At 46.9% G+C, this 15297-nt stretch overlaps 1 protein-coding gene and 1 pseudogene across 1 annotated transcript; one reads left to right on the forward strand and one right to left on the reverse strand.

Moving 5' to 3' along the window:
• The window catches only part of LOC128403128 (serine proteinase stubble-like), a 38370-nt pseudogene extending 28632 nt beyond the window's left edge, over positions 1-9738 (forward strand).
• A 1697-nt stretch (positions 9739-11435) lies between these two features.
• Positions 11436-14632, reverse strand: RHBDD2 (rhomboid domain containing 2). The gene is made up of 4 exons (XM_053366942.1): positions 14324-14632; positions 13140-13541; positions 12473-12623; positions 11436-12070 (listed from the first exon to the last, which is right to left on the reverse strand). The coding sequence occupies exons 1-4, from the start codon at positions 14460-14462 to the stop codon at positions 11731-11733; spliced, it is 1032 nt and encodes a 343-aa protein (XP_053222917.1). The 5' UTR covers positions 14463-14632; the 3' UTR covers positions 11436-11730.
• Between the last annotated feature and the right edge of the window lie 665 nt (positions 14633-15297).

The following is a 15297-nucleotide window of genomic DNA, read 5'->3' on the forward strand; positions in this document are numbered from 1 at the left end:
TCCTCTGAAGATCTCAGAGCCCAGGCAGGTTCATATGGAAAATACAGTCCTTCAGATAGCCTGAACCTCAGTTTGCCCTGTTCAGACTATGCCACTGGCAATTTGATTCATCTTTTGGCTGTTTCAAGTTACCATTCTCAAAAAAGTACCGCATGAAATACTTGAGTAAGCTTAGCAGTCGTGGGATAAGAGGCAGGGTCATCTTGTGCATCAGGAACTGGTAAAGACACATGAAATATACTCGGAATCGAGAGTGGATTTCATGCTCTTCAGCTCATAGTGGTGAGGAGGAATGGAAGTTCCCCCCAAATGTCTGCTTTATATACATTATTTACACAATGGGCCCCACATGATTGGCTAATTCTGGGATTCACCTGTAGGCCAATCTGGTTGCGGATTCACTTCCACCTGGAGCTGGATTGGGTGGCTCCTGTGGACCAATCAGGCTGCTGCATTCTGGACCCTATTGTTCTAGGACCAATCAGACTGCGGCATTCTGAATCCTATTAGGACCAATCAGACTGCTGCATTCTGAATCCTATTGTTCTAGGACCAATCAGACTGCTGCATTTTGAATCCTATTCAACTCAGTACATAACAACACAGAAAGCAGAGAGTAGGAATAAATGGGTAGTTCTCCCAATGGAGGGATGCAGAAAGTGGAGTCCCACAAGGATCCATATTGGGACTCACACTTTATAAGACATTCTAGAGTTAGGGATGAGCAGTGATGTGGCCCAGTTTGCTGATAAGACCAAATTGTTTGGGGTGGTTAAAACAAACTGAGTGAAAGGGCAGTAAAATGGCAAAAGCAGTTCACTGTAAGCAAGTGTAAACTGATGCATACCACGGCAAAAAAATATACCGTATATATCTTAATTTTGCATAGACGCTTATGGGGTCTGAACTGGCAGAGACTGACTAGGAATGAGACTTTGGGTTCATAGTGGATATATCCATTGAAGACATTGACCCAATGTGCAGCAACTGTGAAAAAGGCAAATTCAATTTTGGGGGTCATTAGAAAAAGGATTTCTGAGAATCACAAGCAGGGAGAGTCCTGTTGCATTCAGGTCCTACCTGGGATCTTCCCACTGGGGCATCTGGTTGGTCCCTTGAGAGAACAGGATGCTAAACTAGTTTGGCCTGACCTCTGCTTATGCCCTTAAACTGTTTTAATGACTTTATTGCTTTATTCCTAGAATCATAGAACTGTAGAGTTGGCTGGGACCCAAAGTTCAAGGTTTATTATTGTTTGGAGCCAATTATCATTACAGTATTATGTTTTTAGATACCGGGTATGCTGTAAGCCACCCAGTGGGATGTGGGTGGCGCTGTGGGTTAAACCACAGAGCCTAGGACTTGCCGATCAGAAGGTCGGCGGTTCGAATCCCCGCGACGGGGTGAGCTCCCTGCTCCTGCCAACCTAGCAGTTTGAAAGCATGTCAAAGTGCAACTAGATAAATAGGTACTGCTCTGGCGGGAAGGTAAACGGCGTTTCCGTGCGCTGCTCTGGTTCGCCAGAAGCAGCTTAGTCATGCTGGCCACATGACCCAGAAGCTGTACGCCGGCTCCCTCGGCCAATAAAGCAAGATGAACGCCATAACCCCAGAGTTGGACCTAATGGTCAGGGGTCCCTTTACCTTTTTAAGCCGCCCAGAGTGGCTGGGGAAACTCGTTCAGATGAGTTCAACAACAACAACAACAACAACAACAACGTGCTGTCACAAGAGACTAGGGCCCTGCGGGACTTGACATCTTTCTGCCAGGCCTTTGGTCGGGGTTCAGTCTGACTCCCTCTCCCCTTTCATAAGAACTTGCATGAAAGTGGCCTCCCAATTTTTCTCACAGGCCCATATAAGTTCAGCACAAACAGTTGGGCCTGGTGAGCATTTAAGGTCCCCAACCCTAATCTGCGGGTTGCCATCTGATTGGATTTTATTCTGATCCTGATCTGATTTGAGGATGTATTTTAATTGATTGTCTGATTTTATGTTAATGTGTTATACATTTGATGTTAGCCACTCTGAGCCCGGCTTCGGCTGGGGAGGGCAGGATATAAATAATTTTTTTTATTATTATTATTAACAACAACAGCTCCTACTACATTAAATGCAGTGTAAGCCAGGGACAAACTCTGAAAACACAAACAAACATGATTTAAAACATTCATTTCATTTAAAGTTTCCCTTAACAGTTTTTTGTCCCCATGGCATCTGGTATTAGAGGTATATTTCCCTCACATGGAAGATCCATTTGGCAAATGGCTGCCTAATCTAGGCCAGTGGCCATCTTGGAGCAGAGAGTTCCACAGAAGTTATTCAGTACCTAAGCATAGTACAGAGTTCTTCTGACCAATCAATCAATAATCTTGCTATAAGGAAAATGAGATAGAAGCAGCATCAGGAATGGTTTAAAAACAATTGCTGTGTTTTCTTCGTAGAATTGTAAGAATGAGCTCCAGTTTATGATGCCTATTAATCGTTTATCCTATAAAGTTTCTCAACCCACCAAATTAACCTCAGCACACGGCTTGCTCAACTGCAAATCTGGCTCCTCCTGTCTATCTCAAATTTATCTGGCTTTGTCAATAACTGAAATCTGAGTTTGGCTGTCTGCTGATGAAATTAACAGTGCAAGCCCCTACATGTCCACATCAAAATAAGTCTCAATGAATTCAATGGGGCTTATTACCAGGTAAGCATGTACACAATGGTAACTTAAGCCACTTAGCTGGTTTGAAGTAATGACTCTGGTAGTGCTGGTTACAGCTATATTTCAGTTTTATTGCATTAGCCAGTAGGCATAACACATAATCAAAACTTGGGAATGTTAGATTTTCTGCAGCACAGTTTAAGAACCTAAGAAGAGCATGCTGGATCAGGCCAAAGGCCCATCAAGTCCAACATCCTCATCTCACAGTGGCCAACCAGATGCCCCATAGGGAAACCAGCAAGCAGGATTTGAGCATAGGAACACTGTCCCCTCCTGCAGTTTCCAGCAACTGGCATTCAGAAGCATTGCTGCCTCCAACCACAGAGGCAGAGCATAGCCATCAAGGCTAATATATATTGATAGCCCCCTCCTCTGTGAATTTGTCCTATCCTTTTTAAAGCCATCGGGGCTGGTGGCCATCACTGCCTCCTGTTGAGGTGAGTTCCGTAGTTTAACTATGTACTGTGTGAAGAAGTCCTTTCTTTGGTCTGTTCTGACTCTTACAACCTTCAGCTTCATGGGATGTTCGCTAGCTCTAGTGTTATGATAAAGGGAGAAAAACTTTGCTTTGCCCACTTTCTTCATACCATGCATAATTTTGTAAACATTCTTTATGACACAATGGTGAACGAGTTCAGCACAGGATCTGGCTAAAGGCAAAAGGAATTGACCCATTTCCTTGATGAAGTGACTTTGATGTTACTAGTAATATTTTTAAAAAGAGAGATAATAGTAACAATAATAATAATAATAATAATAATAATAATAATAATAATAATAGCTATCACAATGGCTATGTTCTGCCTGCTGGAAATCACAGGGTGGGGGGTGCCCTTGTGCCTGAATCCTGCTTGCAGGTTTCCCACCACCACCACCATTGAGCATCTGGTTGGCCACTGTGAGGTCAGGATGCTGGAATAGATGGGCCACTGGTCTGATCCAGAAGGCTCTTATGTTATACAGTCGTACCTTGGTTGTCGAACGGAATCTGTTCCAGAAGTCCGTTTGACTTCCGAAAACGTTAGAAAACCAAGGTGCAGCTTCCGATTAGTTGCAGGAGCTTCCTGCACTCAATTGATAGCCGTGTAAACCGCATCAGACGTTCGGGTTCCAAAGAACGTTTGCAAACCGGAACACTCACTTCCAGGTTTGCGGCGTTCAGGAGCCAAAACGTTTGAGTCACAAGGCATTCAATAACCAAGGTACGACTGTATTCTTTTCTAATGTTCCCCTGAGTGGGACATGGTTTGGTTAAATGTGTGTGTGTGTGTGTGTGTGTGTGTGTGAGAGAGAGAGAGAGAGAGAGAGAGAGAGAGAGAGAGAGAGCGAGAGAAGGCTTTTAGATTAGAAGACATCTGAAGGCAGCCTTGTTTAGGGAAGCTTTTAATGTTTAATAGACTATTGTATTTTAATATTTTGTTGGAAGCCGCCCAGAGTGGCTGGGGAAACCCAGCCAGATGGGCGGGGTATAAATAACAAATTTATTACTACTACTGCTACTACTACTACTACTACTACTATCACACACCCCAACACAATCTGAGCATTTTTGTAACCCTTACCAGAATTCCATATGCAGATTGCACATTCTAGAAGCAGACGCACTGCCCCAACAAACTCACTGAGTTGTGCATTGAGAAAGTTGCCCCATTCCCAAGCACATCTCCTCAGCCCCGAGGGCTAGAAACTTGCATTGCAAAATTCTGCAGTGTGAAAAAGCAATGGGGGCCTGGTGCTCGCAATCCAACCTTGTATCTTGTGCACTAAGTACAGAGACACTTAGTGCAAGCTAAAAGCTGGTGACACCCAGCTTTCAGTGTCCCAAGGAAGGGCAAACCACCCGCTCACCCACCTCCTCACAATTCAGCCTACTATACAGCCCATGTTAGGTCACAAGCAGGAATGTTGAGGCTTGTAATCCTCCAATAAAACTTCATCCTGTTAAGTAAAGGCAGAAGACGGGTTTTGTGGCTGAGAAGCCGATCAGTTCCAGCTAATGCAGCAGCACCTTACACTTTGGAACTCCCTACCTTTTGACAAAAGAACCCCCAAAGAGCCTGGCTGTTGGATTAAGCCCAGGCCCATCTGTTCTGTTCTCCATGTGGCCAATGAAATACGCTAATGGGAAGCTGGCAAGTAGGACTTCGGCACAGTAGTGCTCTTCCCCCATAGGAGAGCAGCTCCATCCCCTCGATCAGTTTGGCTGCCATTTTCTGATGCTTTTCCAACTCTACAGTACCCTTCGTAGGTTAAGGTCCAATTGCATGGGCAGGGGAAAGCCTGAGAAAAAAGATAAAAAGTCTTCACAAGACAACTGATGCTCCGTATCTGGCAGAGGGAAGGGCATTCTCACATGAACAGGAGCAGCAGCAGAAAATGCCCATTTTCGGGAAACTGCCATGTGATATTCTGAAAGGTGCAGTGAAAGAAGAAAGAGTTTGGATTTGATATCCCGCTTTATCACTACCCGAAAGAGTCTCAAAGCGGCTCACAATCTCCTTTCCCTTCCTCTCCCACAACAAACACTCTGTGAGGTGAGTGGGGCTGAGAGACTTCAGAGAAGTGTGACTAGCCCAAGGTCACCCAGCAGCTGCATGTGGAGGAGCCGGGAATTGAACCCGGTTCACCAGATTACGAGTCCACCGCTCTTAACCGCTACACCACACTGGCTCTGCAGCAAGTAGAATTTCCTTGATAATCTTTAGAAGAGGCTTTGAAAGAGGATGGGACAAATTCACGGAGAAGAGGGCTATTGATGGCTATTAGCCATTATGGTTGTGCTCTGCCTCAACAGCAGTCATGCTTCTGGGTTTCCCTTTGGAGCCTCTGGGTGGCCACCATGAGAACAGCATGCTGGACTAGATAGGCCCCCATTGGCCTGACCAAGCAGGCTCTTCTAATTTGTTTCTTCTGTACCAGCAGCAAGCTACAGGTGTTTATTAGTTATTTATTTACTATATTCATGTGCCATCTTTATCTTCCAAGGAGCTCAAGGTGGTGTAACTGGTTTTCCTCCTCTCCATTTCACCCTCACAACAACCCTCTGAGGTAGGTTAGATGGTGACTTGCCCCAGGTCACCCAATGAGCTTTGTATAACCCTCCCGCTTTCCTATACAAGCCTGATGACTCTGTTGCGACGCCATCCTCTCCCCCTTGCCCCCCATCACATGTAACTTCCAGCCCATCTTTTTGCTTTGCAGAAACATCTCCTTGTACTCTGTAAAGCTCACTTCTTCAGATGAGCTATATCCAGTTGCCAAGATCACCCCTCGCTCGTCAGGTGCCCAGGATGATGTCGCATTAGTCCAGCTGGCAAAACTGGCACCTATCACATCGACCACCCGTCCCATTTGCCTTCCTGACCCGCTCTACGTTGTACCACCTGGGACTGGGTGCTGGGCGATAGGATCAAAGGAACGTGGTGGTAAGCCACAGGTATTTCTGTCTCTGGAGGCTGGGAGTGTCTCATGGGGATGGGGCAAAATTTAATTCTGTTCTCACTTAAAATCATATATCTATCTACCTAATTTGCAGTTTCTGAAACAATATGGAAACCGAAATGCAGCCATCCCTTGAAATGTACACTTCTCCAAATTTTGTGGTGCAGTTCTCAAGCAAAATAATGTGTACAAAAAGGCATAGACTATAGTGACATACCATTCTAATCATTCTGTTTATGGAAGAGTTAAAAAAGGCAAAGGTAAATGTCAGGGAACTGCCATTGGAGCTAGAGGCGGAGGGAAGGCTCCAGAGGGATGCCGGAGAGGGTCCCAGTAGGGAGAGAGGCAGCCCATCTGCTGGGGAAGGAAATCAGCGTAACACCAGTGGAGAAGGGGGGCAGATGGGGGAATCAGAGAGGAGGCTCCAGGACTCTTCACCGGAGACCACCGGGGAGAGCACGGGTACGCCGCTGCCCACGCCCTCCCTGCGCAGAAGACTTCCGCGCAGGGAGAGTAGGAGGAGACTTGGCGTCAAAGAACTTCTTTGCTGGAAGAGGTTCAAGAAATGCCCACTGACGGATTCTGCCAGCGACTGAGACAGTCACGAAGTGAAGGGCTGTCCAGACAGAAAGGGTTCAACCAGGTAACCTAGCCAGGAGTGGCGGCAACTTACGCACGAGCAACCCCTAGAACCATTACAGTAAAGGACCCTGACAGTTAAGTCCAGTCATGCACGACTCTGGGGTTGCGGCGCTCATCTTGCTTTACTGGCCGAGGGAGCCAATGTTTGTCCACAGAAAGTTTTTTCCAGGTCACGTGGCCAGCATGACTAAGCCGCTTCTGGCAAACCAGAGCAGCGCACGGAAATGCCGTTTACCTTCCCGCTGGAGTGGTACCTATTTATCTACTTGCACTGTGACGTGCTTTCGAACTGCTAAGTTGGCAGGAGCAGGGACCGAGCAACGGGAGCTCACCCCATTGTGGGGATTCGAACTGCCGATCTTCCGATCAGCAAGCCCTAGGCTCAGTGGTTTAGACCACAGCGGCACAGTTGATAATTAATAGTTTGTGACTCCCTGCACTGTTTATGGATTTTGAAACAGTTTGATAGTGTTATATAAATATTGTCAATATATTATTAGCCTACATGTTGCTTGATGTGGTTCAGGAATGCTGTACAGCTGAAAATCTGTAGGAAAATAGGAAGCTGCCTTATCCAGACAATGGACCCATATATCGCTCAGTATTGTCTACACTGACAGGTAGCAACTGACAGGGTTTCAGGCAGCATACGTTCCCAGTCCTTACCTGGGATTTTTATATTTTGGTAAAAGATTTTTAAATTTAATTTCATGATGTTATATAAAACAAAAACAACAGTTGTAACAAAAGACGAAAATTAAAAGATGAAAAGCAAAACTACAAAATAGGCGCATAGAATGAGTACAGTTGCACATGGGTTAAGTCCAAGTAAGGACCAATGCAGTTGCTGTAGCACCTCTTCAGGAGGTCCTCTGGAAACCCTGTGAATTATAGCAAAATCACCCTATAGGTTTATTTAGGGCATTTCTAACTCATTGGCTCCCACAAGAGGCTTGTTTGTATACTGCACTTTCACATTAGAAAATACTGACCCTCTGGTTTGTCTTCAGAACCTTACAAATAAGAGAGGTCTTATAAAAGGCACTGGTTGTTTGCTGATCTGGTTTATCCTTGTCATCAAAAAGTATAAACATAAATACTTCTGAAACAAGAATGGCTGGGGAAATCGTGGGGTACTATTTCTCTCTTGCAAACTGTCTTGAAGAGATAAAACGAGGAATGTGTAAAAGCATTGCAGGGATCTTGGGTAAAGTTTGACAATAGAAAAGCGTAGCCCGTGAGTTAGGAAAAGCAGATTTCACATTGCTCCACAGACAGGGAGCCCCGTGCGTCCGAATTTGAATTGTAATGAGAGCTATTTATGGGAGACTTTTGAGCAGCCAAGGTTGATGGGCTTGGAGGAGAAAAGATCACGAGCCACGGGGAGAAAGAGCAAAGAGGGCAGGCAGATCCTTAGAGGCTTGTGGCGTTCCTTTCCATCAGCTCACCCTGACATCCTTCAGTGGACCGTGACCTTGCTGGACAGCTGCGTCCCCACCTCTTCCTTGGTCTCCACCTGTGCACAGCCATCCAACCTCAAAAAGGACCCCCAGGTAATTACCCTGTTGCTTTGAATTTCATGGATGATGGCTATGCTCTGCCTCCAGGGTCAGAGGCAGTGATGCTTCTGAATATGGCTGCTAGCTTTCCAGTTGCAATCTGGCAGCTCATCTTCACATTTTGGTTTTCTCTCTCTTGATAGCTGAGTACAGGAGGGCTTTTTGTCTGCCCAGGAGAGGACGGGCAGCTTTACCTGGAGGGAATCTTTACATCTTCAGTGGAAAGTCAAAGCAAAGGAAAGGAGACCAGCCAATCAGCCACCTTTGTGCGTGTCGCCCCTTTAGTTCCATGGATCAGCTCTCAACTGCTCCCGAGAAGGGGCATGGGAATCCTCGGCCAGCTAAAGCAGGACCCTCTGGGCTCCTTGTGATTGGGGTTTGTCGAGGACCACGTGTGTATTCACAGAAGTAGAGTTGGAAAGGACCCCAAGTCATCTAGCCCAAACCCCTGCAATGCAGGAAACACAACTAAAGCATCCCTGACAGATGGCTATCCAACCTTTGCTTAAAAACCTCCAAGGAAGGAGAGTCCACCACCTTCGAAGGAAGTGCATTCCACTGTCAAACAGTTCTTACTGTCAGAAAGTTCTTTCAGATGTTTAGTCAGAATCTCCTTTCTTCTCACTTGAAACCATTGGTTCAGGTCCTCCCCTTGGGAGCAGGAGAAAACAAGCTTGCTCTCTCTTCCATGTGACGGCTCTGTAGATATCTGAAGCTGGCTATCATATCTCCTCTTAGTCTCCTCTTTTGCAGGCTAAACATTCAAAGCTAGCTCCATACAGCCAGCAAGATTTTGTTCAATGGGAGACTGTGGGGTGGGCTTCCTAATTTTTAGTCCAGCTTCCCCCAAACCTGGTAGCTTTCCAGACGTTGTTGGACTACAACTTCCATCCTCCCTCCCCGGTGACTATGTCAGGTGAGGCTGATGGGCATTGGGGGAGTCCATCATCATCTGGAGGGCTGCAGGCAATCCCCATCCCTTCTGTACAGTGTCTGCCCAGAGGCCCAGTTTCTGGGGAACATGGGGCAAGGGCTACTGGACTCGGGTCCTGCTTGTAGGATCCCCAGAATCACCTTGCTGGGCAGAGTGAGCAGCAGGATGAACCTTTTGCCTGATCTTTTATGTAGGCATTTGATCCTAGCCTTTGAAAGCATTTCTTATACAGATTGCATTTTATTAAGTCTATAGATTTCCATATCCTCTCTCATGTGAGTTTAGATAGTTCTTCTGCAGAACCAGCTACTTTGCATGGCTAGACTTTTATTTTATCTTTTACCGTGGTGGGTTTTCCATTTCTCTGATAGTTGTTCATAAAGCCACTTGAAAGGTCTTTTGGCAGAAAAAGTGGCCTATAAATAAAGTAAGGCGACTTCTTCAATGGTTTTGTGCATGCTCTCTCTCTTTCCGCCCCCCCCCCCAAACAAGGGTGGTTTGGACCTCCAAGTGTGGTTGGACTACAGTTGCTGGCTGGGGCTGATGGGAAGGAGTTTTAACATGGGGGCAGACATAGCCTTCCCCACACCTACCCCTATCACACACCAATGCCTCATTAAAGCACCTGAAAAAAACCATCTACACGCAGCATTATGGCCAGGAGGAATAGTGGTGTTTTGTGGGCAAACAGGGAGGCTCATCCAGATGTTACAAGTTGTTTATATTCCAGATCAAACTGCATGCAGGCTGTCCATTTTTTAAAGATTTATTATGTCTTGTCATAACCTCTGTTGACTGGAGGAAATGTCAGTCCTGGGGAAAACCAATCAGTTGTCCAAAGCGTTCAAAAGAAAGGATGGGATAATGCCTCATTCTCCCCATCTCTGCGACATCAGGCGTTGAATCTGGGGACTGAAAATGTCCAGCACAGCTGATGGCTGAAGTACAGCTCAGAATGAAGGACCTATGTCCTCATATGGTCAGACAGCACATAGCCAGCTCCCCCTGCAGTGCTCCTCCCATCCAGCAACCAGCCCCCACACCATCATACTAAAGAGCCAGCTAGCTTGAGAGGTTTCTACACAAAAATTGGAGGAGACATCCATAAACCACAGTATGGCAATCACTTTATTTGGACCAGCCGAAGTGTCAGAAAGTCAAATCCCAAGCTTGGAAGGGACCTTGCGGGTCATCTAGTCCATCCCCCTGCTACAGCACCGATAGATGGTAACCTCTCCAGCTAGGCGCAAGGAAGCATTCAACACCTCCAGAACTGCTCATCAGGCTGGATTTTAAATGAAACAAGGGAGAGGATTTTGATATTTGCAATTTGCAACTCTCATGGGATGCAGATCTGAATGGCTTGTGCAGCTTAGCCTCTGCCAAGGCCTCCTGGGACATAGAAGATATAATGACTGTTCTCCCACTGGCTTAAAAATATAAAATAAAATTGGTTGCGTCGCTGGCACTGAGCAGGGCACATAGGTCCCCTTGTGAGGCACAGGGTGATTGGAAACAGCCACAGTGGTCTTTGTAGAAGATATATTTGGTTTATGTATGTTTTGGGATAAGACTGAAGTCTCCTCTCTCCCCTTTCCTCACTTCATGGAACTTAGGAAGCTGCATTCTAGCAGGGTCAGAGTATTTGTCTGCCTGACCACATCTACTCTGACTAGATGAGGCTCTCCATCACCTGCGACCCAGTCTTTTTTAAGATACCAGAGATTGAATATTGAACCTTTTTTGAACAAAGCGGGAGCTCTGCCACTGAGCTATAGCCCTTCCCAGAACTGTAAGCAAACTAGCATTATTTCATACAAAGTCACAATGATTTTCATCAGTAGCAACATAACCCCCAAACCCAAATGAACATACCTGTAAAAAATAAATCAGAGCTGTAGGCTACAGTCCCTGATTTGGGGTGTCTGTGGTTGCAGACCCAAGTCCTGTAGAAAGCTCACCTGAAGACACCATGCTTTCAAGCAGGTACTAGCTGCCACCTTTCCATACCCTTATGAAATCACATGTGTAGGATGCCCCATCCAAGGGTTCAGGGTTCATAATGATTCAAGGCCAACACACACATATACAGAAAAGGCACAGTAGAAATTTACCAGTTCTGGCCCAGCCAGACCCTGTCAAAAGATAAACCACATGAAATCATTTTGTAAGATTGTTCAAGCTTAGGTATAACAAGGAGATGGAGCCCTGAACTTGTGGAGCTCTCTGTGTTACACTGATGATCGAGTAGAGAGAATACCATCATCTGATTCTAAGGGGATGTCACAAGACATGGAGAGAAGGTGGTTTCTTTGGTACATTGAATTGAAGCTGTTTAGAACTTTAAAAATCCTTCATCCACCTGGAGGAGACTCCCATCTTGGAGGGAAAACCTTTGCCGATCCTCACATGAATTGCAGGCAGTAGAAAACAGGAATTTCACCCTACGTGAACTCGGCAAAGCTCTGATTCTGATGCTGCTCCAGCAGCTGGAAATCCAGGTGCATGGGGGACACTGGAGCAATCTGTCCTCTTGGGTCCCCCCGAGTCAGACCCACTGAAATGCTGCGAGATGGATCCTGGCGGAGATTGGAAATGGTGCTGGATGCATGACCCTCCAAGGGAACCAGTGCACTGATTCAGCACAGGAGCGGGTATGCACTGTGGCTGAGATCCAGGAGGGCATGTACTGGGGTGTTGCATATGAACAGCAAGCAAGGAGGGAGGAGAGGAACTGTGATAGCTCTGAGTGGGGTAAGAACCGGGTGGTGGGTTTAGCCTGAAGAGAAGAGAGAGGCATCATTCCAGATAAAATAAATGACTTCATCACACAGCACATAGTTAAACAATGGCAACTTGCTCCTATAGAAAGAAGTAATGGCCAGCAAGATGGATTTAATAGACAACTTGATGGAGGAGAGGTCTATCAATATATATTAACCTTGATGGCTATGCTCTGCCTCTGCAGTTGGAAGCAGCAATGCTTTTGAATACCAGTTGCTGGAAACCCCAGGAGGGGAGAGGGCTCTAATGCTTGGGTACTGCTTGAGGGTTTCCCATTGGGGCATCTGGCTAGACTAGATAGGCCACTAGCCTGATCCAGCAGGGGTATTCATGTTTTTATGTTCTTATCTAAAGCCAATCGAGCACATGACTCCCTTACTGGGACTGGCATACTTACTTCCTGCTCTGAGAAGCCCTTCTCTCTGCTACAGACCCTGGAACATACTTCATTCCTGGTATTCTCTTCAGCAAACGGAAAGGGAACTTTTTATCCAGACGGGAGACTGTTGATTCTGGGAGATCTGCACCGAAGCAGTAGCCGTAACCATCTGAGTTTGGCAAGTAGCTAAGGAAGAGCTAGAAATAGAACCTAGGCTGTCTCCCTATGGTGCATTATTTTATAATCCTCTAGCTCAGCCTCCCCATAGGCACTCTTTCTGTTCTAAAATAAAGAGGCACTGACACTGTAGCCTTTTCTCATAATGAGAGTGCTCCAGATGTCCTGATTATTTGGGTTGGCCTTTTGTTTATTTATTTTTACATTTCTAACCTACTATTCCTCGAAAGAGCCCAAGGTGGTATACGTGGTTCTTCCTTGCTTTCCCTTTAATCCTTACAGTGACCCTGGGAGGTTGGACAGACTGAGAGACTGACTGGCCCAAGATCAGGAGCCAGATTCACAGCAGAGTCAGGAATTTAAATCCTGGTCTCCCCAAGGTCCTAGTTCACAATAACCAAATTCAATTTTGACCAGGAGAGGGTCCTAAAGGCCAGATAAAGAGGTTTGAAGGGCCCCATTCAGCATTTGCCCAAACTGGCTTACGGGAATCTATTCAAAAGGATACAGATGTCTCCAATTAAGAGGCCGCAGATATTCCCTAGGAGAGAGGAGCTTAGAATAAGCCAAGCCACGCAAATCAGGACCCACGGTACCAGTGTCACATGGATGTTGACTCCAAACAGCAGTGTCCTCCTCATCTGGGAGCGGGCAACGGATGCAGCCAGCATGGCAAAAGCCACAGGCACAAAGCCTTTGGCATCTGCCACTTCCCAGAGCCTGGAAAGGGCGGCCCAGAGCATCAGGTAGAGCAGAGCTAAGGAAACGGCAAAGGCCACAGTGAGGAAGCAGTGTCTCACAGTGCCCACAGTCTTCTCAAAGCTGCCAGCGAAGTACCAAATGATGATGGCGCCACATACCAAGGAGATCACATCCTCATATACACAGATGTAGGTCACCAGCCTATAAACTGAGATGGGAGGAAAATGTCATGTTGGTAAAATATATCCTGTTCCTACACAAGAAGCAACACAGTAATCTGACTTACACTGAGTAAGTCCATTGAGCTCAGTGTTGCCCACACTGACTGGCAGTGGTTCTCCAGGGTTTCAAATTGGCGGATGCTTGCAGCCCTATCTGGAGATGTCATTGGGGGCTGAACCTGGGACCTCTGCATGCACAGCAGGTGCTCGTCCTCTGAGCTTTTACTTAAAAGCAAAGGAATGCTCCAGTCCACGTTATTCTAAACTATGGGCTGGTTTAAAGAGGAACATAGGAAGCTGCCTTATGCGGACTATTGGTCCACCTAGCTCAATCTTGTGTAGCTCTCCAGGGTTTCAGACCATGCTCTCTTTTCCCCAGCCTTCACTGGACATATGGTTGGGTACTGAACCTGAGACATGCAAAACGGATGCTCTAACCCCTTGGTTCCCAACGTGGGGCACACGCCCCAAAGGTGGGGTAATTTGATTTCTAAGGGGAGCAATTCGAGAATGAGTTATTAACAGTGAATGGCCTTTTAGGCTTCCTCCGCGTGAATAGGAGCATCAGGATTTGAGAGATACTTAGGTGGGGCATGGCCAAAAAAAATGTTGGGAAACACTACTCTAACCACTGAGGTTCAGCCCTTAGCGTAGGAGTCCCCAGTTTCTCCTCCCTTGACTCAGGACCCCCAAAGACCCTACCCCCCATTTTGGCAATAACTCCCCCACCCGTCGAAAAGAGAGGGGGGTCGGTGTCCCACCGCCTCACCCTGCCCCTCCAGCACCGCCTCGGGGCGCAGCGAAAAGGCGGAAGAAAGGTCTCCCGGCAGGCCCCGCAGCAGGCTCGGCCCAGAGGCCAGGAAGGAGAGCAGCACCGTCAGAAAAGTCGCCACCGGCAGCCGCTCCATCCTCCTGTTTCCCTCAGAATCCAACTGCCGGGATCAGAAGTACTTCCGCCTTCCCCTGGTTTTGCTTCCGGGTCCTTGGTGGTTGCGTCCGTTGCCAAGGAGCCTGCAGGCCGTCTCTCTCGCTGAGGGAGGGCGGGGCGCCGTGGCGCCTGCTTCCGATAGGATGGCGCCTTTTACAGCCACGCCCACCGCCTCCCCAGGTCCTCGCGGAGGGAGACTCTCTCGCTCCCGGCTGTCTGACGTGATTGGTGGGAGGTGACGTTAATCCCTGTAGTAGTTAAAGGGGAGGGACGTGGCTGAGGGAGAGACGGGTTCCTTTGGGGCGTGGTTAAGGGAGAGGCGTGATCAGTGAAGGACAGCAGTTAAAGGAGAGGCGAGGCCACTGAGGGCGTGGCTGACCGGATTTGCTTCCCAAGGGGCATGGCTGAATGAGAGAAATTCATGGAGGCGTGGTTAAATGAGAGCCAATATCCATGATGGGCGTGGCTACAGTAGAGGCGAACACTGAGATGTCACTTGCAACACTATTATTTTCGGCATGTGTTGTGTATTGAGTCAAAGGATTTTATATCTGTATTATTATTGTCTGTATTTGCATTAGGGTAAAGTAACTGCCTTTTGGTTCCAGAGGGTACAGCTACTATTGGTTCATTTAAGCTGCTGTATTTGGATCCTCTGTCTTATTGGTTTCCTCCAAAAGGCAAGACTGTGATTGCCTGATATTGTTCCCTCCAAAATGTATCCTTTCTAGCTAGTTCCCTGTCCCTATAAATGTAGCTCTCCCCTCCTCAGTTCTCAGTCTTGTTTGCTTTAATAAAGAAGTGTTACTACAGAA

This window comes from Podarcis raffonei, chromosome 15 (assembly GCF_027172205.1).
Source record: "Podarcis raffonei isolate rPodRaf1 chromosome 15, rPodRaf1.pri, whole genome shotgun sequence".
Taxonomy (NCBI): domain Eukaryota; kingdom Metazoa; phylum Chordata; class Lepidosauria; order Squamata; family Lacertidae; genus Podarcis; species Podarcis raffonei.